This window comes from Nymphaea colorata, chromosome 6 (assembly GCF_008831285.2).
Source record: "Nymphaea colorata isolate Beijing-Zhang1983 chromosome 6, ASM883128v2, whole genome shotgun sequence".
Taxonomy (NCBI): Eukaryota; Viridiplantae; Streptophyta; class Magnoliopsida; order Nymphaeales; family Nymphaeaceae; genus Nymphaea; species Nymphaea colorata.
Genome location: NC_045143.1, coordinates 1,664,726 through 1,689,645, shown reverse-complemented (window position 1 = coordinate 1,689,645; position 24,920 = coordinate 1,664,726). Strand labels below are relative to the sequence as shown.

At 38.3% G+C, this 24,920-nt stretch overlaps 2 protein-coding genes across 3 annotated transcripts; one reads left to right on the top strand and one right to left on the bottom strand.

The window, feature by feature from the left end:
- Positions 1 to 452: 452 nt before the first annotated feature.
- LOC116255882 (putative L-ascorbate peroxidase 6) lies at positions 453 to 1,809 on the bottom strand. The gene is made up of 4 exons (XM_050078296.1): positions 1,635 to 1,809; positions 1,407 to 1,524; positions 957 to 1,084; positions 453 to 577 (listed from the first exon to the last, which is right to left on the bottom strand). Exons 1-4 carry the CDS (start codon positions 1,807 to 1,809, stop codon positions 453 to 455), a joined length of 546 nt encoding a protein of 181 aa, XP_049934253.1.
- A 9,940-nt stretch (positions 1,810 to 11,749) lies between these two features.
- LOC116256042 (nuclear pore complex protein NUP1-like) lies at positions 11,750 to 23,914 on the top strand. 2 transcript variants are annotated; one of them, XM_050078355.1, is made up of 10 exons: positions 11,750 to 12,124; positions 13,846 to 13,892; positions 16,420 to 16,568; positions 16,858 to 17,146; positions 17,276 to 17,584; positions 17,655 to 17,729; positions 18,529 to 19,236; positions 19,912 to 20,297; positions 22,753 to 23,275; positions 23,315 to 23,914. In XM_050078355.1, the coding sequence occupies exons 1-10, from the start codon at positions 11,821 to 11,823 to the stop codon at positions 23,537 to 23,539; spliced, it is 3,015 nt and encodes a 1,004-aa protein (XP_049934312.1). In that variant the 5' UTR covers positions 11,750 to 11,820; the 3' UTR covers positions 23,540 to 23,914. The 2 variants fall into 2 exon arrangements, with proteins under 2 accessions (XP_049934312.1, XP_031488039.1); XM_031632179.2 differs by having other exon boundaries at positions 22,753 to 23,914.
- The last annotated feature ends 1,006 nt before the right edge of the window (positions 23,915 to 24,920 follow it).

The following is a 24,920-nucleotide window of genomic DNA, read 5'->3' as shown; positions in this document are numbered from 1 at the left end:
ACTTCAAGTAATGCAAACACACAAAAATATCAGATAAATGCTCAAAAACATTGACATCATTTTTTCTTCTCTCTCTCTCTCTCTCTCTCTGTATTTCATATGTTTTTTTTTTCTTTCTTGCACATTTTTCTCTTCCTTTTAGACTACATTTTACAGAAGGCGATGTCAGACACCTCTCCAACTATGTATGCACGTGCTCGTATTTGTTGAGAGTTTAGTATTTTTTTTATTTTCTTTTCTTGTTTCACATTTTTATTATTGTTTTGTCCGTCTTATTTCTTTTTTTTTTTTCTTGCCCAAGGTGCCAGCAGAGCAGCTGAAGACTCAAAACTCTCTACTTAGAGGAACGCCTTTGTAAGGCCCGAACTGTAATCATTTAAGCGATCTACAGTGGTGAATGTTTTCACCGGTATAGTCTATAACTTCAAATGGCATCCACTTAACGCTAGTAGTCACGTCAGTGAAAGTTTCAAAGAGTCTAAAATAGAGATCACGATTAAGGAAACCTCTACGGACTTCTTGAGACCAGCGTTTTCAGGTCTGTCAAGCTCGTAAACAATGGATCCGTTCATACCACCTAAAGTCACACAAGCCATCAATTACTACCTTCAAGGGTAAATCGTATAAAGCAAGTGTACTGGTCTAAGCAGAAAATAGAGCCTAAAAAACAATACATACATATCTTATGAAGTGCTTTATATATCAAAACTTCTGTTCTAAATTTGAATTCGATAGCAGTTTGACATCAACCTAGCAGGTCTTAATGTCTTTACATAGAACTGACCAGAAAAAGAAAGAAACCTAAACCATGTTAAAAAAAAAAAGAGCTGAAAAACAAAGAATACGAATTGTCAAAATATAAATTTCTTACAGGAGTACAGCATGAGAAGCCATGACAGAAAGGAAGACGAGCTGAAAATAGAGCTGATGAATTGATAAATTTCTTTCAAAACTACCCGAATTGTCTTCCACATCAAATGTTCCCGCATCATGAAAAGCCAGGCGAAGAACACCAGCTGCCTTTGCTTTGGACATTACTTTCCTTATTTCACTCCTCACCCTTGAAGAATAGCCATCTATTACCCTTCCAAAGTCCATCGTGCAAAGCCAAAAAATAACCCACTATGAATATGCAAGCATATGAAATAACTAGTGAAAGAAGACTGACAAAGTACAGTAGTGAATACAGAAGTAACAGAACTATTTTGCAAATACCAGCCAACAAAGTGAAAACCAATCATAGAACACACAAGAGTGTAGAGGACACAACCTCATCCGAGCAAAGAACAATGATGTTTCCCAAAAAATTGAGACGCAGAATCATGCCAATGCATGCAAAATTGTCCTTGAGAACATACAGTAGAAAGGGATCCACTAAAGCAGTCATTTCAGTCAGGAGAACTTACCCTGACGCAAGAGCATCGGATGTTGAAGATGAGTCGTGTAGAAGAGGAAGCAGAACAGGCAACAGAGTCGTGTAAAGGAACCGTCTTCTTCCCGAAGAAGCGTGGCAATTAAGCGAAGCTGCAGAACCAAGCAAAGAAGCGCGCTAATAACTACATAAATAAGAGCACGCGACCATTAATCTTGGTCGAAGAAACCCCAGCTAATCCAGTGCCGAATGAGGAGCTTGCCTGGTCTCACAGAGGAGCACTTGAGGAGGAAGCTCTTCCCTCCGGTGCCAGTATCACCACCACCGCCAGAAGAGGAGGGAACCGGTGACTGTGAAGGCGACAATAGAAGGGGTGGTGCTGACGAGCCGTGAAGCGACAGGACGGAGAGTTGAGCGAACATCGTCCCCGCCCTCATCTGTACACTCACTCGACTCGGCGGTGCTTGCCTTTAGTCAAGCAACCAACGACACGAACCGTCTCCCCAGCCTGCAGCGGACTTCCAAATACAATGAAAACCATTAAAGACTACCCGTTGAATCTTAAGTCAAGTTGTACCGATCAAATTGAATCATATATCATTGTTCATTTGATTTGCTTTGAGTAACATTTTCTACCAATGTTTAAAAAAATTGAAACTTGTGATTTCGATTGTTTAGGTGTAAGATATCCTTATGCTTGTCCACCGACGAAAGGTTGAATATAATTTTTAGAAATTTTTCGCAAGAGTCAATGCCTATTTTTCAAAAGTTCTATAAAAGCCAAACTCATATTTTTAAAAAATTAATGGGTAAATTTTAATTTTTTTAAATGTGAAGAAGGAGGGCCGTGGCCCCTACCAGCCTCTGTGAGCATCCACCTGATGGAATTTGGTTAAAGCTATCAAACGTGGCCCAAAATTGTGGTTTTGGTAGACTAAATCTCCAAGAAAAAATAGACATCCTAAATATATGACGCAATTCCTGAAGCTTTTAAATGAATGATTGTTAGAAGTCAAATATTTATATTTGAAATTTAAAGCTTTAAAGTATTATACTTCAATCAAATGCACCTTTTAGAGACTTTTAGCACATTGTTGATGTCCCATAAAATTACTCCAAAAAATGAAAAATGAAAAGTTCTATACAAATGATTTAACGTTACCAAACAACAAGACATTCTCAACAAAGAAAGGGTATTATTGTTAAAGATAATGTTGCCACTTATAAGAAAATGATATATACAAAAGTAAAGACGTAATAAAAATAATAAAAGGTACTTATAAGGAAATGATATCTATAAAATTGAAGAAACCAACAGGAATATAATAGTATCGCTATCAACAAAGAGATTCCTCGGTCCAAAGTTGTAAAAAAAAACAAAAAATATCTAAAAATTATTATAAACAAAGTGTATAAATATCAAATATCACACTATTGATGTTCACAGATGGTGGCCTTTCCTGGTGACAGGTCAATCTGCCATGACCCTCTGTGCCCGTTCTTCAATTGCCTCACCTGTTGTCTCTCGTCGAACATGAAGGAAAGACGTCAGCAAGCTAGAAAACCTTTTCCTGTTCTCAAGGAAAAGAGCAAGTGATTCGACTGATGAAGAAGATGATGATCATTCGTCATGTGAGGAAGAAAGCAGTGATAAAGAGAAAATACCTCAGTCTCCTCCCCGACGACGAGAAGCTTCTTCCTCTTGCTCATTGGAATTCTCTCCCTTCCTCTCTCTCTCCTTCAGAGCTGAAGACAGAGAACGAACATGACGAAGAGAGCTTGAAGGGGGCGCGGGATGCTTGCAGAAAAAGTAGCGTTGTGGAAGAAAGGGGTTAATAAGATAATCTCCCTCAGACCCTTTTCCATTTTATTAATTTTATTTTATTTTGGGGTGGAAAAAATAAAAATAGCTTTAAAATGTAACTGCTGTGGCAAAATTCCGATGCCTTTAGGTCGGATGTTAGCGGCAGCAGTTCTGACCTTTAATTTATGGACTTAAGAGAGATCCGCTTGAAGAAAACAAAATCTGGAGAAATCGAAGGTTATATCTTAATACTATTTTTCCACCCCAAAATAAAATAAAATAAATAAAATGAAAATGGGTATGAGGGAAATTATTATATCAACCTCTTGTTACTTTTTTTCTGCAAGTATTTCTTGGGATTAGCCGTCTTCAGCTCTGAAAGAAAGAGAGTGAAAGAGATAGAGTTCCAATGAGCAAGAGGAAGAAGCTTCTCGTAGTCGGGGAGGAGATTGAGGTATTTTCTCTCTATCACTGCATTCTTCCTCGCATGACGATGAACATCGTCCTCTTCATCAGTCGAATCACCTGCTCTTTTGGTTGAGAACAGGAAATGGTTTTCTAGCTTGCTGACGTCTTTCGTTCTTTGTTGGAACCTTACGGGAGACAACAGGTGAGGCAATTGGAGGATGAGCTCAGAGGGTCATGGCAGATGAATCGCATCATCGGCATCCATCATTGCTCTGCCATTGAAGCAGAGGGAACATTTTAGTATTTTTAAAAAAAAATATGTTCTTTTCAGTTTTTAATATTTTTTCCATTTTCATTTTTGTCCATACAAAAAGTTTTTTTTTTTTTTCTGGAGAAACTTACAGTATTTTCATCATAAAAACATTTGTTCAAGGAAAAGGCTTGAGTATCTACATGGATGGAACCATGAGAAGACTAAAGTTTGGTGAAAAATTTCATGAAATGCATGGGATGCAGATTACAAAAAGATCTACAACAATCCAGGTTTGATCAGAGCTACGCGTGAGACAAAGAATGCATACAAAAATATGAGATAAATGCTCGAAAACATTGACATCATTTTTTTTTTCTTTATTTTCTGTAATTGGCATGGGGCTTATACTGTTGAACAATAATAAATAAATGAGTCTATAGCTATCAGTACAAACTTTGGTGAGAATTAGTTGAACCATTGGTTTTATTTCTATTAATATCAAACTGTGAAGATTAAGTTGCAAATACAAGAGGTGCATTATTTTTTCAAGAGCTTAAAATACACTTTAAGGTAGGAGAGAGAGAGAGAGAGAGAGATTGATTGGCAAACATAATGAGTTTCCTAACATTTTTTCCCTTTCAAAGGATATTTTGTTTTATTCAAAAATGCAGCTAGACATTTATATTTACAATTTAATTTTTACCATATATAGACTACTTGATTACTACCCTTTTATCTCTGTTTCCCTAGATATCTCATATCAAATTCCCCTCAAAATTAATGCGCATTTGATGCACCTAGAAAAACACTATTTGCATAAGGAAAAAAATTCTGAACTTTTTTTTTATTTCTTCTGATCACATAAACGCACCTCAAATCTTTCCTAAGTCCAGAGTAGATTCGAAACGAAAAAATGCACGCCTACCCATCTTCTTTGGAACAAAAATCCTATTAGGAGGTTAGACTTAGGACACGTTTGATGGCCTGGATTTTTTTGAGGGTGAATTTTTTCAAGGGTAAATTTTCCACGGTAAACTGAAAGAGGGTAAAATTCCCTTTTTCTTGTTTCAGTCCCTTTTTCTTGTTTCAGGCCATGTTTGATGGCTTGGAATTTTTTTGAAGGGTAAAAAATGCTTAGTTTGATAAACATGAAAATTTTTTCAAGAAAATTTTTTTTGACCGTTAAAGGGATATCATCTCTCCTCACGTAACAAATATGCATATCAGAAATATTAACCAGTGCCACCGAGCAACAAAAATATTGCATTACCCAAAATTGTTGTATACTCTTTGAAACAATTCCCCCCTCTGCATATCATATCTGGCAACCATCTCAACATTTTCAGTTGTAACTTTATCCTTATTATTTAAGCTTTTAAGCTTTTAGTTTCTTGAGATACTAACTCCACCTTTTTCACTTCAAAATTCCCATCTACTTCAATATTGTCATTCTTCTTAGCTTCTTCAATTTATTCCTTTTCATTTCCCTTATTCTTCTCTTTTGCCTCTTCAGCATCATCACTGGCCTCTTTCTCCTCTCATACTTTTGGATTAGACTCTTCCTACAATTTCTCCTCTCTCTTCCTTTCGATGACCAGAGAAGATGCATCCTCAGCACTAAGCTCTGAATTGGATTCCTTACGCTATGCAAGCATTATTTGCTCTGACCATGCCTTCCAAACAGCAACCGATAAATAAATATGGTAAGAGCCAGCAGAAATTATAAATCTCATATTTTCAAGATCCCAATTTAAAAATTGGCCTTCTTTGTGCTCAAAAATTGGCCTTTACAAGCTTGGTACCGAGCCCCCACCGGCGGCCCGGCCCGGCGCCTACCTCTACTTGCATTTGAATATTAGCATGGGTCTGCGAAATTTGTAAAATTTAAGTAATGTTTTTTTTAAAGCAGTGTATGCATGGCCTGTTTGCATTTTCATATTTTTTTAATACAACTTTCAAATGGTTTGGCAGACCTCTTTGTTTTCTAGCCTTTGCTCCACCTTGCTACTAATATTTATATATTTTTTTGCCTGTTCACCTCCTCTTTTTTTTTTTTTTTTTTTTTTGGTTTACTGTTCTTGGCATACCTAAGCGAGAGTGAGTTGCATGCACCACTCGGTGCATCAAGGCATGTACACAAAAAAAAAGGTAGGAAGTGGGGGTATTTTGAAAATTATTTAAAAAAAAATGTTCTTTTTAATCTTTTAACTTTTTCCGGTTTTCTGTTTTGTTCATATAAAAAGTTTTTTTTTTCTATTAACTAAGGGTATTTTGATCATTAAAGCAAACTTGTGCACAAAAAAATTGTGCACCAGCCGGCGCATATAAACCTTTTGAAGGTTTACTTCCAAGCACTTTTGACTATGGAGGCGCATATGTAGATATATGTATTATGTGTGGTCATTGGTGACAACATAGTTATTTCATTATTCAGAGTCGGTGAGATTAAAGGTTGGTGAGACCGTTTAAATTTAGATGTACAGCAATTATTCTGCATCACAAAAAAATGGCAAAAATTTTGTTAAAAACATTTGCAAGCAGATTTTTCTAACAGGTTGTTCTTGATAATTGAACTTGAACTCAAGTTATTGGAGTGCAATCATGAAGTATTAATCAGATTGTTGTCATGAAATATAAAGTGCATCAGCTCTCGTGGCTGGTTGGGGATCTACTAGAGGTGGGCGCCCGGCCGGGCTGCCAACGGGGCCCGGTACTTGGCCCGTAACGGGATCGGGCACGATGGGCCGGCCCGATAAGGCTCGACTCTAGCCTGGTAATATTTAAAAAAATATTATTTTTAAATTTAATATTGTATATTTTATTATTTTAAATACAATTTACATTCAAAAAAATATTTTATAATTAAAAAATATTTTTTTGTTAAAACCGCTCCGAGCCGGGCCGACCTGGGCCGGCCCGATGCCCACCCCTAGGATCTGCCACCAACCATATTTGTAGGGTCATAGACAACCATATTTGTAGGGTCATAGACAGATCATATGAATTTTTTAAGAGAGGGGTTGAATTATACTTTCAAAATTTTAATAGAGACCAAAATATTAATTTTTCAAAATTTTTGTATAGGATAAATAAATTTTTTTAAATTTACATGCAAATTCTTTAAAAGGCACAATACCAAATACAACTTCAATTATTGAAAATGCACGTTCGAACCAGCTTTGTTCATGGAATTGAAACTGCTTTATGTATTGTGTGTCATTAGCAAACTTGCTTTACAGTAACACACTCAATTATGTGGTTACATGTCCTATGTAATTATGGAAAAATCAGGTTGGGATACGAATTCTGACGCGGATACAAGTTGAGATGGTTGTGAATGCCTGCACCTATATAGGTAGAACTCTCATGCAACCCGAGCATAGATCTAGGTGGCCATATGCAAGATGTAGTCTAACGTTGGTGGGCGTGCAGTTCAGAAGCGCCCAACGGGCTGCTGCTCTATCTGCGGAAGATGCTTCCCAACTGGCTAGGTTTTGGGTGGACACATGACGTTGCAGAGGCGGCCGACCAGAAAGAAGCTTTCAGATATCGACCTCAACCTGCCTCCACCTAAAGAAGAAGAAGAGGTCTAAAAAGATGTCTCTAGATATTGACCTTAACCTGCCTACACCTGAATAAGAAGAAGAAAAGAATAAGACGAGAAGTAGTAGCGTGTAAGCATTCCCTGAATTGCAAAAAACATCTTTCTACTTTGATTTAGCTTTTTATGAAATAAAAAAAAAAAGAACACTTTTTAAATTTTCCTCCTTCCTCCTCTGTTTGAGGCTCCTTTGTTTGAGGCAGAAAGGAGAGCTAATGCTAAATCCCAGCGTTTAGCACTCATGAATACTTCAATCAGAACAAAAGGGTTCACTTTTAATGCACCTCGACGGCACAAGGGTTCACTTATTATCAAAGTTGTTCTGCTTTGGATATCAACCTCAACCTGCCTGCACCTGAATAAGAAGATGAAGAAGAAGAAGACCAGAAGTAGCAGCGTGTAAGCGCTCCCCGAATTGCAAAGAACATCTTTGTACTTTGATTTAGCCTTTTATGAAATTAAAAAAAAAAAAAAACGTTGTTTAAATTTTCCTTCTTCCTCCTGTGTTTGTAGCTCCTCTGTCATTTTTCTCTTTTGTTTGAGGCAGAAGGGAGAGCTAATGCTAAATCCCAGTGTTTAGCACTCATGAATACTTCAATAAGAACAAAAAGGTTCACTTTTAATGCACATTGACGACACAATGTTCACTTATTATCAAAGCTGTTTTGCTTTAGATATCGATCTCAACCTTCTTCTACCTGAATAAGAAGAAGAAGAAGACCAGAAGTAGCAGCGTGTCCCTGAATTGCAAAGAACATTATTGTTCTTTGATTTAGCTTTTTATGTAATAAAAAAAGAACATTGTTTAAATTTTTCCTATAAAAAAAGAACATTGTTTAAATTTTTCCTCCTTCCTTCAACTTGGAGTGCATTCGTGAAGCATTCATGAGATTGTTGTCCTTAATGAAGAAACATGAAGAACATCGGCTCCGCGGCTTGGGGACTTGCACCCAACTCTATTCGTGCCGGATCACGGGCAGATTTTATGAATTTTTTTATGAGAGGAATTGAATTATAGTTCTAAAATTTTAATCAGCCTGAAATATTAATTTTTAAAATTCTTTGTATAGGATATAAATAGTTTTTCAATTTAAATGGAAATTATTTAAACAAAAACTGAGGGCGGCCAAGGCCCCCCTTCTTGTGGGATTTTGTCTTACCTCCAACTCTCTTGTAAGTTATAACTTATGTCACATGGGTATGGGTATGATATGGGCATGGGTACGATATGGGTATGGGTACGAGTATACGGATATGGTAATTTTCAAAATTTTAGGATACGCGGACACGGTGAATTTTATATTCTAAAAAATTAAAAATGATAATAAAATAAAATAAAAACATTAAACTAATAATTCACTCTTACAATCTCATAAATCATAAGAAAGAAAGTCTCAAACAAAACATTGTTTATCACAAGTCGAGAGTAAAGGTCGAACGTGAAAACATAAAGAAGTCGAGGGTTAAAAAGAATATCGGGTGAGGAAAGTGGTTCGGATCAGGTCTGTCTCAGACCCGATCCAAAAGGTATCCTGCCATCCAAGTGTCAGGATCCGCGTGTCGGAATGTCGACACGCGTAAGTGGCCCATTTAAGTTATAACCTAAGCTCTGCTGCAACACAACTGGCGTGGAAGTATTGAAGCCGTCACGACGATGAGTTTCCACTCCATTTTGTTCCTAAGTAGATGGCCGTATCATGATCGAATGGATGAGCCAAGTTAGCTCAATCTTTCCCAAGATTCATCTTCTGTTTGGTTATGGAAAGAGAAACACAAGGCTGGTCCAGTGGCAGAGTTAGGATTTTTTGGTGATGGGGTTAAATTATATTTTCAAAATTTCAACAAGAGCCAAAATATAATTTTTCAAAAGTTTTATATCACATAAATATTTAAAAATATTTACATGTAAATTAAAAAAAAATCTTTTGAGTGAGCCTGGCTCTGTCTTAGGCTCGTCATATCCTTTCTTTTTGCTTCTCTTTTAAGTGGACATCTAAACAAGGAGAGTCTATCATTTATACTCCTTTCCCTATCTAAACAGAGCGTTGGATCTATGAAGCACATTTTTTAAGGAGGGTTTGGTAACAATAATGGTGAACTAATATTCAAGGAATATGTCTCGGAAATTAGAGAAAATTCACCAAGAAATTAGAGTAGATTTGTAAAATAATAGTATTTCATGAATCTACCGTAATTTTTAGGATAAATTTATGGAATACTAATACATACCAAGCAACCTCTATGGGTGCATTTGGTTGTAACATAATATTCTATGACTCATTTGATTACTAAAAAGGATATAAAATCATTTATTTGAAAGGTTAACGATTTGCATCATATATTCTTAATTATTGTATCTTAAAATTAATCTGACTCGAAACCAACGAGATTGAAGCATATTTAGGATATTTTATTTTTTCTATGAGATGTACTGATCTAAAACCATGAATTTGGCCTATGAAAGAACTGTTAGGTTTCAAGTCAACAAATTTCAATTTTTATTTTACAATGGCGAAGTTAGGCATTTTTTCACAGGGACAACTACATTTTTTAATTTGTTTTAGAAATGCCAAATTAGAATTTCTACACATTTTAAAGCCAAAATTTTATTTTTTTAAAATCTTAGGGCTGCCTCCCATCCCTCGGCACACTTTTTATGGGGTCTCAATTCTGCATGGTTTTAGTTGGGAGACAATCAAACGTCCTACTTTTTTATGGAACAAAAATTTTAACAACCATAAGATTTGTAAAGAAATATATGAGCTGTAGGAATTGAGGCGCCCACTTCTCTCTCGTCCATCTTGTTCTCAAGGCAAAGTTGAATCCCACTTGGGGTGGTGCGATTCAACTTCTCGTTTCACGTGACAAAGAGGATTCTATGGAGCCCAGTGAAAGTCCACTTACGAATCAAACAAGGTCTATTCTCTATCCCACAAATATCCATAATAAAAGTAAACTGCAACAAGGACATGATGTACTTTGATGCATAAGTTTCACAGAAAAAACCATTTATTGAATATCCTAACAACATTTTTCGTTTTGGAAGTTATGGCTCATTTCAGCTTGGTGGTGCATTTGAAAAGAACACAACAACAAGGTCTTCAGGAGCACATTTTCTTGGTCGGAGTATGAGGCTCGTCTTGTGTAAGGGAATGTTCATTTTGCCATGCGGCTACGACGTCATCTTTCGTCTACGACTGGGTGATTATGTTGCTTCGTCTCCCCACTCTTTCTCCACTCCCCCCTCTTATTTTGTTTTTCTGTACATTGTATTGTATAGTTTGTCTTTTGCTTATGTTTTGCGGCTGTTTTTGTTTTCGAGAACTTCTTGTCCCCAAATTTTAGTATAAATTCCCATTTATTAGCTTAGGGGTCATGCCGATGAACCTGCACTTAGAAATGAGATAGATTCATGAAACACATTGTTTCATGAATTTGGGCTATATTTTGAAGCAGGCGCAGCTCAGCTTAGGTGATTGAAGAATTGGAGCTAAAACCAAGATCCCCAACAAGCAGAGCTGTTGCTGTTCACGCTTCTTCCTTAAGAACAAAAAAATGTGATGAATACTTCATTATTGCACCTCAATAAATTGAATTAAAGTTCAATTGTTGATATCAACTTGTTCAAGAAAAAAGCTACCTGCAAATGTGAATTTAATTGCATGACTAAACATATCACAGCATTAGAAATATATACACAAGTTAGTGTAAAAACATAGTGAGCATGTGAACGGCATACGAACATACAAAGGCACACGAATTCATTAACAAGCTCAGATCTAATATCCAAAATATACAGCAAATTTCCGCAATCCAAAAATTTTTTACGTTTTTTTTTTGTGGCGCCGAATAATTCGTACGTTTAAACTTGAACGGCTAAGATTGCGGTCGATTTGAAATTTAGGCAGTTATGCTTTCGGGCTTCGTGATTAGCCCCAACAATTGAGTGCGAACGCACCAGTCCTACACGAGGGCTGTCGGCGTTCATTAAATCAAACGAGACTTTTTTGTCTGGGACAAGCGGACGGCGAGAGGCCTCTCCCGTACACCTGTCGAATCTCTTTTGGGGAGTGATATTACATCCTTACCGTCGATTCTTGGAAAATGAACGGAGGATTTCGCAGAGCATCTCGAGAAGGTGATTTGGCTTATTATGGACGATCGGAACACATTTGTGCCGCCCTTCCCGACCGTCCTGAAGCTGAATTGTTTTTTGGGAACGCAGAGAACGTGTCCGCATGGGGGCGGAGAGAGAGGGGATCCTTCTTTCCTTGGAGCACTGGATATATATGGAACATACGCACAACAAGCGGTTCCTTTCTTTGTCAAAAACTATTTCTTTGGGGACTTGAGAGAGGGAAACGCAGAGGCGTCTGAGAACAATGGTGGAGGAGGAACACATTGCCGGAGACGCTCCAGCAGGGGAAGGGGGCGGCGCCGGGGGGAAGCTGAGGAGCAAGCGCCCGTCCCGTAGGCCAGCCACCCCTTACGACCGCCCGCCTCCGAAGCACCGTCCTCCCGCATCTTCTTCGGCTGCAGAGAATTCTCCCCACCCGCCCACCGGCGGCAGTTGGTTCTCCAAGCTCGTCGCCGATCCGGCGTCCCGCCTTCTCGTAGGCGGCGCCAATCGATTGCTTTCTTCCGTGTTCAGCAAGCGCGCACACGCGCTCCCCCAGCCCCAGTGCGGTAGTGGACGCCCTTGCCCTTTCCATTTCCCCGTGCCTTTCCATCTGATTTCTTGAGTTAGGGCTACTTGTTCTTTTCCTTTTGTTTTGGGGAGGGGGTGGGGAAGTTGTTGCTTTTCGCGGTGTTTCTCCTCTTTGGTTTGTTACTTCGCTTCGTTTGATTGCTTGTATTTGTTGAACATTGTACTCGTTCTTTTTGTTCATTTTCTTCCCTTTCTCAGTGTTTTTTTTTTTTGCTGATTGATGATATTATGTACGCCTCTGGACATTGCTGTAGTGGTCTGTTGAGTGCTTTAATTTATAGCTTTTGGCTTAACGATCATGTTCTTCAGGTTCTTTTCTCGATTGGCCGCTGTATAGCGTTCTTCCTTTTCTATATCCTGGTATGTTATAGCATGCCTTTTTAGGAAAATGGTTCTACTAGTGGGAACATCTACGAGGTTCAAATGCTGCACTCGAGACACTATGTGCTGCCCATTAGATAGACAGCATTACTCTCTTACTTGATTGCTTGTCGTTCTTGCCTCTTGTTTAGCTAGAACAACTCAAGGCTGCGTTGCAGCACTCTCTTGCTTGATTTGGGAATTGTTCTTCTTGTTCGTCATACTCCGTGTTTGTTCGATCAAGTATAGGATTTTGGAAACAAGCTTCTGATCTGAGAAAGTACTTCTAGCTGCTAGCTCGTTCTGTTCATATGGAGGACGTTAGGATTATTACTTAGTCGCTTTCTGCGTGGTTGCTCATGGTTCTGCGTACTTCTCAATGAAACCAAAGTTTGATTAGATTAGATAAACAACGGAGTCTGATGAGACTAACTAAACAAGAGATCCTGAATTTAATAGAAGAATGGTAGACTTTTATTAAATCTCAATACAGCATCATGTAGATGTCTCCCGTACTTGACAGTCACAGCATTTATTGTATTTTTGGGAAGTAAAAGAGTAAATTGTCGCGTTCCTTTTAAACCTAAGTCCCCATTATCTAATCATGAGCCAGGGTGCCCTCTATGGGTTTCATGGTTGTTAAACAAAGTTTGTTTAGTGCCACTGCCTTTAGTATTTATGAGGCTGCTTAGAAATATTCAAAACCTATTTCTGATTTGTACTTTCAAACTCACAAATATTTTCGTGATCTGTCTCGAAATCTTGTTCCAGACGCTGGTACTAAAATGCAGTCCGATTAATGTTCAGAAGTCTTATCAAATTGATAGGATATCCACCCAAACCTCTGTTGTTCACATCCCTAACTTGCAAACCTGTATGTCTCCGTTTTTGACATTTTGTGTGTGCATGTATGGGCATGCTTGCATGTGTTTGTTTGTGCTTGTTTGTAAATTTTGAAGAATTGAACGCTTACATGGTTCCATCGGTGACACTGTAGGGGCCTCCTTCTCTAAGGCTGTGGATACTTCCATAAATAAACCTACAGCAGTCAACATGCCTTTTTCCTTTTTTAACAGGCTGGATAGTTGGTTTGGGACCAGTAATGGCCGACAGGGATAACTGGCTTCATTTATCATTTCCTTCTTCTTTTTATCTGTGGTGTCAATAAGTTTGAGTCTCTTAGCAATGTATTTTATCAGGATTAGATTGACTTTGAAGTTTCAACTGATATGCGCAATTCGGATCTGTTTAGCTAAGGATTTGAGTTTTAATCTCTTTGAGAGTTCATTCATTTAATATCATTTTTTAACTGCTTGCATGGATATTGTGTAATATGCAGAGGTCACAAGAGAAGGAAGACTTGATGATTCAGCAGAAATTTGTGATGTAAGTAGGAACTATTTCTGCAAATATGCAAAACAATAAACATGATTTATTAATGTCAGTTCATAATACATATGTTTCTAATGCAATAACTTTTTATTAAATTCTTGGTTTGAAGTTTGAACTTTGAAATTTATTTGTCATCATATTGTTCCATTCCTCCAAAGATCCCATGCACATATTTAATGTCATTATGGATTTGGACATCTTCGTCAAAGTAAGGTGCATTTATGTTGTACCATTCATTTTGTGAACAAAAACAGTTGACCGCTTTCTTCTTAAACATCCATTGCTTCTTCAGTATATATGCTACACTAGGTACTAGGTAATATATATAGGATGGCAGATAACCTATACTTTCTTTAATTGCTGATACTAATATGTGATCCACTGCTTTTTTAGTTCACTTCCCTTGACCTTCAACCTGAACTAACACACTCATTTGTAAAAGGGTCTTTAATGTCACAAGAATCAAGTCTAATAAAAACTTGATTGATCTCACAAAGTACCTCACAGAGACCACAACCATAAATATGTGCGGTAAGGAATAATCAATCACTGGAAAGAGTCACATAGTCAAGGGGAATCAGGTAAGCCATAAGCATAGGAACAATAGAAAATATTATTGAAGGCTGACGCTTAGAAACACATAGGCAAAGGGAACTTGCACTTAAACCCCTTCATACAGCTTTGAATACAAATGAAGTAGCTGTTTTAGGCTTTATCAGTCTGCTGAAAGACGAAATTTGACCAGAAAAGAGCAGCAGATAAAATATAGAAGTAGTATATATACAAAAGGAAAAAGAACAATCATATCTATGTATTTTCTATATATACAAAGAAATATAATTTTATCTACATATTTTTCTGGCTCTCATGCCGAAAACACTTAGTGGATATAAGCATCTAATAGACACTGCTGTCCTTTCATACGTGCTTCTCTTAAAATCTGACTAGTGGATTTATCTTTTCCATGGGCTACCTGTTGTATCATATGCCAAAAGTTTGTAGGTCAGATGCATTTAACCAAAATCATGCCTGTGTTAGTTCTTAAATTTGATCTCTCTTTCAAATGAGGCGAATGATCTTACCCTTAAAAAAAAAAGTTCACGTGTTTGTGTGGGCAAACACACTTGTGTTCTTGAACGAGAATAAAATTATGATGAGGAAAAAAGAAGTCTATTTGATGGAGATGGTTAAAGGGGGTACATCTCTCAAAGGTATCCTTTTGAGTAATTGAGAAAAATAGGGTACTGTTACAAATTTTAATATTTTATGATATGTCCAATTGTGGAAGAAAGCAGGGTGCATATTAAGTAAAAGAATGATTACAAAATATAGAAGCTAGTAACAGAATAACCAAAGTGTGTATAGGAGTGTTTTAACTGTTTATCAATTGTTCTACACGGCCAAAATAGAATGTCATTGATAGAATTATCTACTCAGACCTAAGTTGTCAAAGTTGGATACAAACCAAAACAAGTCAGTCAAGACCTAGATAGACTAGTGAGGAGGGATCTAGTTGGTGAGATCATCTAAGTTAGTCGGTTAAAATAAACAGTATCAAAACACAACATTTAAAGTGCCAAAAGTAATAAAAGACGCAAAAATATCATTATGAATCAAATAAACCACCCACCTGTCCAAACACACACATATGCCACATATACCAGAAACCTTGTACCAAAAGGAAGTGTATTTTTTTAACAAAAGGGAAAAAAGGAAAGTAGGACTGTCTGAAAAAGCTATTAATTGTTCATCAACTAGTAGTGGCTAGTCTACCTAGTTGACCAACTAGTCCATTGTCCATGGCCCTGTTGACTGTATGGTCATGGGTAATCAAGTGGCCACTGTCTAGGGTGCCACTAGTCAACTAGACGCCTAGGTTGACAACACATACTGAGACCACGTAGGATGTTTTCTGTTTTTTTAACCAAATTGAGATGTGGCATTTCTGATTGATGATTGATCCCTATAATCCACCCAAGTTTCTGTTTATGCTGCTGCTATTGTGTAAGTTTCGCAGCAAGCAGTTGCTTCTGCATCCATCACACAGCAAGCAAGCCAAGCTTTTGTTTCTTTTGGGGTTTCATGATGCAATTCATTTTTGTCCTGTAAAACAGTCAGGCTGTTCTCTTAGCTTTTCCTCATAGGCTCATACCAATGAAGATGAGGAAATGTCTTGGCAAATCATGGACACACTGAACTGAATATGTGAAACATAATTGATTTAGGCCTGTATTTGATAGCTAATGTTAAGACAAATATGAAAGTGGGGAAGCATCTTTATCAACCATATCCTCACATGAAGATAGTTGAAAGTGGCCCATCTCTAGTCTCATGTCCATTCCAATCACCACTATCATCTTCTATGTTTGTGCTTCTAGTTCCAACAGGTAAATGTGATAGATGGGCTCATTAGCTTCATATCTCACTCTATCTCTATCTCTAGCTCCTGCACAGAGTTTAATGTGTCTGATGGCGTATTTGCTTTTATCTTCTTAATTTTATGTTTTATGCCAACATGCAGGATGTGCAATGCAGGCCTGCAGAACAGGAAGACATCAATGAAGAGATAAAAAAGGATGCTGCATCCACTAGTCATGGACATGGAGAAGGTTCAGATGGTAACTGGTTGGCTGAGTTTGAGCATCTACTGAAACAGAAAACGATTTCCAGGCAAGTGCTTCTCTTATATGTTAAACTTCTATCTCATTGATGGGAAGAAAAAAATGACACTTCAAATTTACTGTATCCCTATCACGTACATGAGTCTCTCATTTTGGCTACTAAAGTCTTCGAAATCCAATAGGCTGAGTGGCATTTGTTTCTTGTACCTGGTAGTTACCCCATGAGTTTGCCTTTACAGTTTCTCCTGTTATTATTGTTTATGATATTCACATGTTCATGTAAGGTTTCAAAATTTTTCCTTTTTTCCCCATTAAATTTAAGATCATTCACTGCCCAGGGATGAGTTCAATCGCTTCTCAGATTTCCTGCGAACAAGGACTATTGATCCTCCTGAAGGTGACATGCACAAGAGTGAAAATGCAACCATGATACGAAGGGCAGAACTATCCCTAGGAAATAGAGACTTACCTGCAGTTGATATCCACAAGAGTGAAAACACAACAATTAGACGGGAGATAGAACCACCACAAGCAAATAGTCACCTGATGATTCCTCTTGAAATGCCGAAGACAACTACAGATGCTGGTGTGGTTGGGAGTGGATCAACCCCTCTTGTTCCTTCACTTGTATGGAATACCAACCTTTTAATTTCTTGTATCTTGTTCTTTTGCTATAGATTTAAATGCTGAAAGCCATGCTTGGCCTGTGCTTTGACCAAAATAAACATGGATCTTTTCCTTTACCATACTTTGTAGGTGCTTGATGATTCTTATGCTTCACCAGCAGAAATAGCAAAAGCCTATATGAGCAGAACATCAGTGTATGGCCCTGTTTCTCAGAGTCGGGTATTCCATGTTGAAAAAACTGCACTGGCTCCTAAAACTGTGACGCCAAAGATATCGAGGTTCTCACTTGCCCCAAAGTCGCCTACATGCTGGCCAGGTGCCATTAGACAGGATGACCGCAGCTATTTTACCCCTCAAACTCAAAGAAGCAGCATTGGGCTTCATAAAATGGCTCGTACACATTACGCTAAATCATTTCAACTGAGTGCTGATGAGAAGGTATATTCTTTGTTTTCCTTTTTTTTTTTTTTTCAAATTCTTTATTTCATAGTGTAACATTTACTTTCAGGTCACCGGTGAGGGTGCTAGCACAAGATTTGTACAGTGGGAGCCCTCTGGTACTCCTCTTACTGGTGGTAGTCAGGTTAGATTCCTTTATGTTTGAGTTCTGTAGTTCAAGGTTATTGTGAATGTTATAATACAAAATGTTTGTTAGCTTGCTTTCTATTCAGTATCTCTGATTTGGACCTGGAGAATACTATGTGTAATGAAATGTAAGTCTGTCTAAGCAAATATAAGTCTAAGACTTCTATACTATTAGATTGGGCATCATCTAGTTCTTCTTGCTAGCTAGTAGGTTACTTATCTTTTCCATCTAAGAAGGGAAATGTGAAAATTGGATGGCTTTAATGTGGACTTTCTTTTAATGTCATATCTGCCACTTCACGGTTTAGGAGAATGTGGTTGATGCTTCCATCTTTCATGGAAAAAGGAATTTTGGGTGTTGTTTTTGGTATTTGGGCTAATTGCCGAGAAATCTTGTCTGGCCATCACCTAATGTGGGATCCTGCTTACTTCTGAATTCTGACTAACCCGATGAATTTGTCTGAAACCATGAAAATGAACTGCAAATGAGTCTGTCTCCCTTGCAACTGCTCACATATTGATCCTGTTAGTATTTTGTAGTGTACTTGTGTTATCTTCTTTTATTATTTCACACCCACTTGAAGCTTAGCTTTGAACCTACAAGCTTCCGCAGCTGAACAAATTTATGTAATACTTAGTATGAGTATGACCATAGTGATTCTAATAAAACTTCCTTAGCTTTTTTCTCAATTCTGTAAACTACAGAGTGTACTTCCCATTGGACCAACTCTGTGACATGGATTGGCTACTTGCCTGGGACGAGTGTATCTGATGCTGTAAGTTTTCTTCATATGTAGGCATTGAAGAGGAGGATCCTGTTAGCAGACAATGCCTATGAATCAGTTGGACCTATTCGGAGGGTTCGACAAAAGTCTATTGTGATGAATCCTCTGGAGGAATCTAGTTCTTTGCTCCCTGCAGGGTCTAGTCCTCTATTCTCTGGTTCATATAATGGTAGGAGATCCAGGCCAGCTTACAAGGAGAAGGAGAAAATGGAAAATGGTGGTCATGAAAGCAGTCTCTTGAATTTCCCTGTTGTGGATGGCAAAGCAGAAAAACCTGGTGTTACTTCTCACTCTCTACCTTCAGAATTTGATATAAGTGAAAAAATATCTAAGCACCTGGGTAGAATGTTTCCATCTCCAAAAGGTAAGAGCGTGGAGATAAGTGGATCGGGCATAGGAGATGCAGCTACATCCACAATGATTACTAAAAACAAGGAAGACCTTGCATCAGATCTAAAAGGGAAATATGTTCATACTGAGAGTCCAAGGCCTTTAATTGGTCAAGTAGCTATTCCAGAGACTACATGGAAACCTAGCAACCACTTGCAGGCTTTGCCCGAGATTGCGAAGGCTAATGAAGATGTTGGTTCAAGAAATGCATCTATTCCAGTTTCTGCATCAGTCTCTGGTGGCATCACCATCAGTCACGGCAATTCAGAAATTGGGACAAGAAAGCCATTGAACCTTGATAAGCATTGTTTTCAAAGTTTTACACATGAGGTATTTGCTCACATGATCTTATGATGCACTCTGCTATATTGAGCTGTTTTCTTTTGTTTGGCTGGTCAGATGTCCCAAGGCCTGTCGATATCTGCTGCAATAGTTAGAAATTCTTATTCTGTTTTCTCCATTGAAATGTGTAAAGTCTGAAAACAGAGATATTTAGTGATTTTTTATGTAAGTTGACTGGTTGGATGAAAAGTTTGCCTGTTGTGGGGTGTACAATAATGACCACTACTATGTACGTCTCTTTTTGTGCCTCCATGATCAGTAGACTCTGCGAGGAGACCTGGACCGTGTTAAAAGGCCTTGAATGTGAATGCTATGTATTGCTTCTGGCATTATTTCGTGGCTTTTATTGGTTTGCCAGTAATGCTCCAAAGAATTTTTAAATTTAATCTTCAGTCATGCACCAGGACTGTAGCTTCGTGCTGATGGCCTACTCAAGATAACGTTGTGTCTTCAATCTATGTTTGTTTTGTCATCTCATGGATTTCTTTCCTGTCATCATGATTTTATGTCTACTTTGCTTTTTTTTTCTTAAGTTTTAGACTCTCTTTTGTTGCTGCAGCTTTGTAATATAGTTGGATAAGTTTATTTTTATGGAATTGTGATGCAAAGCTATGCTCCTTTGAATTTAGTAAATGCTTAATTTCGGAGGCCATTATACTGCAGGTGTCTGTCAAGCAGGACAATCACAAGGATGGACAGACCTCAAAATTAGAGTTAACTGATACAAAGACAGAGGCACAGACTCATCTTCCATTTTTGGGCAAAAGCAATACTGTAAATCAGATGACGGCCAGTAAGACTGGTGAGAGATTTTCGACACCAGCTGTTGATGGGTCAGGATTTACCTTTCCTATTTCCTCAGCACCTGCGTTTTGTGAGCCACCTCCAACACCTACAATGACTCCTTTGACGATCCCATCTTTCAGCTTTGGATCAAATTGTGTTGGAAAAAATCTGGTTTTCTCATTTAGCTCTTCTAGTACTTCTGATATTAGTACTACGATTCCACAATTCAAATTTGGTACAGGGGAAGACAAATTGTCCTTCAGGTTAGTTGATGTGGTCTTTCCTTCCTTTATTTTTACTTGTTGGGAAAACTAAAAATTTGACCCTATACATTGCTTGCTTAGTCTGAGCCTTGTGTTTTCTTGGCAGTTGAGTTCTTAGTCTTCCACTGGCTTAAGGTGGTCTGTACCTAAGTCATGGTTCTTTGTAGTTTATATGATTAGGCCAGACCTGAAGCACTTTTGGACTATGAAGGCCTTGAACATGATGAAAGGTTTACAAGTGCTCAAGCCCAGCCCAAAATGCAGAGATTTGGTATGAATATTTAAAGCATTTGCTTGAGCTTCACTTGAAGTCAAGTTGAGCTGCTCAAGGTGTTGGTGCACCGGCTTGGGCCAGTGCCTGGTAGGCGGCTGGTTGCTGGTTCGAGTGGCATGGGCGTCCATACTCCTTCTGCCTCATTCTCCTTGTGCCAATGAGGAGGAAACATTGCATTAGTTGATATGCAGCGTGGGATCCAACCTAGGCTCTGGTGCAGCCCTGCAATCCTGGGGCAGGATTAAGGCAGGGGGTTTTGGCTCTCACTCGAGCAGTGGGATTTCTGGATTCCCGCTCACCGGAAAAAAGTGGAGCTTGAGTTTAGTTCAAGCTTGGGTTATTACTGAAAGTTGAGTTGGTCCAAGCTGATTCTAGCAAGAATTGTTAATATTTTTTTTAGGAAGAGATGGTCATGGGCTTTTAACAGGAAAGTTGTTCCTTGAAAGCTGATGGAGAACATCACTATGCCAAACCCTCCTATTGTGATCAATACATGAAACAACATGCATGCATGTGCGGTCTGTACACACACAGAAAAAAAGCACACAAGTGGGTGTAACACACACTCCATTTGTAAGTCATGTGGCTTGAACTCAGCTCCTTTGTCATGTCAATGAGCTCAAGCTGAGCTTTATAAGTCGAGTTTGACTTGCTCAACTCAAATTGCACCGGCTGCATATGGTTAGGCCTGATTTGGCACACACTTAACACAACATGTAATGGTCCACAGAATATATGAACCGAAGAATGGTATTAAATGTATGGACTACCATCTTATCATCCATTGCATGACATCTGATGGATAAGATGTCAGGGGTGAGAAATGAAAAAGGCATGAAAATTCAAATTTTAGCATGCACAAACTGCCCTTGTCTTTATTTTTGAGATGGAGAGGCTGTTTGGGCATGTTACAAATTCGAAAGTTACGCTTTTTTCATCTCCTGCTCTTGATATCTCGTCCATCAGATCTTATGCGATGGGTGACTGATATTGGTCAATGCGGTCTCTTATATATATATATATATATATATATATATATATTCTTGGCAAGCCTAAGGTCCTGAATGAGTTCAAATGTAATGGCTTAAACTCAGTTTATTTGGCTGATGATATTGCTTCTTACATATTGACTCGAACTTGACCCATTTATCATGAGTCAAGCTTGAACTGAGCTTGTATATGTCGATTTTGGGTTACTCATTTTGCTCCTCCTCCTTATATGCATGGCAAAGTTGTATCAATAAATGAGCATTTTACAGTGCAGTGAGCTGCATTCTTGAGTTATGCACTAGATATGCACTTAGTGGCTAAAATTCAAGTCATTCTTGATTGCGTCCTTATGTTTTTAGGTGTTCTAACTTACATGGTTGCTTAACAAACAAACTAGGATGGAGATCCTACTAAGTTGGAAAAACTGAAATGATAATATATAGATGTGTGCATGGGAAGCTTATGGGCCCATATCCCAGCTAAGAACAGGTGGAACATAAATCCTGTTTTCTTACCCTCGGAACAGCAGAGTAGGACATCATCCTCTTGAGGAACAGTGCCAGTGTTTCTCGAATTACTTTGCGTGTCATTTCTCCAGACTTCCACCCATTGCCATGGAACATTGGAGGACACTGAATTCAGAAATCACAAAAGCTATCTTCTATGCATCCCATGTCTGATGAATGCATTTATTTTTCCACTTCAGTGCTATGGCAGTAAATAAAACACACTTGTAGGTGCTTCAGCTATGGGTCATTTTGGTTTAACCTGAAGTGTGCCTTTTAATCCAAATTATCAACACTAGGGACCAAAATCACCCAATGTGTTATTTCTTCAATGTAATTGTTTGTTATATGTTTGGATGTTTCTTGCCATACCCATGTGGCACGGCAGGTGTCACTTATGTTGATTTGAGTCATTTTAGTAGCTTTCTATATCATTTCTTGGTATCGTTTAACTTTTTAATATTCAAATTCCATTTATTGGAAATGAAGGCATGGTAGCCTTGTTAACGATTCTGCCTCGGGCTTTTGGGAGTTTTTCTTTTCGACTATTTACTATTCATTTGTTTTTTGTTAGTTCAATGTATACGTCACTATAAACATCACTTTCTGGCAATTTGACTAATTTTCGCATTTTCATTTGCTTCTGTATTAAGTGCTTTATGCTGGTGTTTTTTTAAAACTGCAGCTCTGCCGTTGCAGCTCTGACAACCCTTCCATCTTCACAGTCAACAGTGCTTGGATCTCAGGAAAGGATTAAGAATGTGGGTAAAAGTTCGTCAGAGACATCTCTGATGTTTCCAAAGTTACCTACATCAACTGCAGCTTTGGGTTCAGATAACTCAAGCGCAAACCAGGCTTTTGGTACCTTTGCTTCTGGGTCTTCTCCTGTGGTTCCATCTTTTCTCCCTAGTGCAGCCAAAGGCGCTTCACTTACCCCATCACCATTTCAATTTAGCTCCTTCCAGTCTGGTTCTTCTATGTCGAATAGTACACAAGCTAGTTCCATGCCTGCTCCATTGTTTTCGTTTGGGTCAACTACGTCAAGTCAGGTTACTTTTGGTGGATCATCAGCTCCTGCATTTGGATTAACAAGACCTGCATTTTCATTTTCTTCTGCACAAAATGCGTCAAATTCTGCTTTATTCGGTTCCAAGACAAGTGGCCCCTTCAGTATTGCGTCAGCCCCCTCAACTCTTGCAAACGAGAAAGTCAACAAGTCAGCCCCCTCAACTCTTGCAAACGAGAAGGTCAACAAGGAAAATAACAACACACAGGCATCAGTTTCAGCACCACGGTTGTTTAATACTCCATCAAGTTCAGGTCTTGAGTCCCCTGCTGTACCAGTTTTTCAATTCAGCAGCCCGGCATCCAGTGGACAAGGATTATCAGAAGGTGTGTCGCCGCTGGCTTCTGGAGATCAAACTGGTCGGAGGTTTATCAAAATCAATCGGGATAAAATAAGGAGGAGATAGAGAAGCTGGCATATCATGTCCAAGTTCCTTGGGTTGCATGTATCAAGGGCTTAGGTGGAGTTGGCCTTTCTAGCCTGACACCGAGGATCCTGAAGTCGACCACGACGTAAATCAGTGGAAAGGGAAGTTCCAACAGAACTCCGGAGTGGTGAAAGAGTCAATGGGGTTGCACCTGCAAGTGGTACGCCTGGTCATCAGCATCCCATCGGTATGATAAGAATTGTATACATGGATTCTGATTGTTGAATATTTCGATAAATTTTGTCTTTATAGGCTTATCTAGGTAAATTCAGGAACTGTCCCTCTTGATGTAATGCGAGTGGATGTTGGCATTCGGACAGGCCATTCATTTGAGAATCTATCTTCAAGTTCTGGTAAAGCTGCAATGCGCTTATATATATATATATATATATATATATATATATATATATATATATATTGATCGTCCTCTCCTCTCTCCCTCACGAAGCCTAGTTTGTTCACTCTTTTCTGGACTCTTACTTCTCTCGTCTCTTCTTTTTCTATTTCTTCTCCATTATCATTCTCTTCATATTAAGATTGATGGATCTTAGGAGGTGTTCAAATTAGTCTCAAAATATGACTCACTCATTTTCAATATACATGTACATGTGTGTGACTATTGGATAATGATTTTCTAAGTAGTCAAGCACCTAGCTAATTTAAATATTCTGAAAAGCTCCTAACATATTTGGATAGAATAATTACATATGCATCAATGGCTATGAACATATGATGACCATTAACGTACTTTGGTTTCGTAACTGCTAATCTCTGATTAGGCTAGTGATGACCGAGGTTAAATTGATGTGCTGTGTTTTGAATATAAAATAACTTTGCACGTCCTGATTGTTCTCACAAAGTTGTGTGGTGCTTTGGAAATTTTTCATTTTTTAGATATCATGATATAATCTAAATTGGGGCGTTGTATCTTCTGATTCTTTTTAATAAGATGTTTTGTTAAAGCGGCTGAGCACCTATATCTGCTAGATGCCTGTCCGTTTTCCAACCACTTCACATATGGTCTTCCTCACGTCATCATCCCACGCTTCCTGCTACATCCATCCCAAAAATGAATGGATGTCAATGGATCGGATTTATCTGATACTGAATTTGAGTTTGATTAGTTGGGTTTGGTAACATTTGAATTAGAATTTGTTTCGAACTTAAAGTTGAAACATTAAAGCAAATTGAATCTGGATTAACACAAATGTCAGATTTAGGTTTAGTACTAAAGGATGACATTGGGATCTAAATGCGAATCAAGCAGGACTCTGATAAAATTTGAATTCGTCTGACCCGTTTACATCCCTTATCTGATCTTTTACAGAGCAGCACGCGTTTGTATCCGAATCTTCAGGCG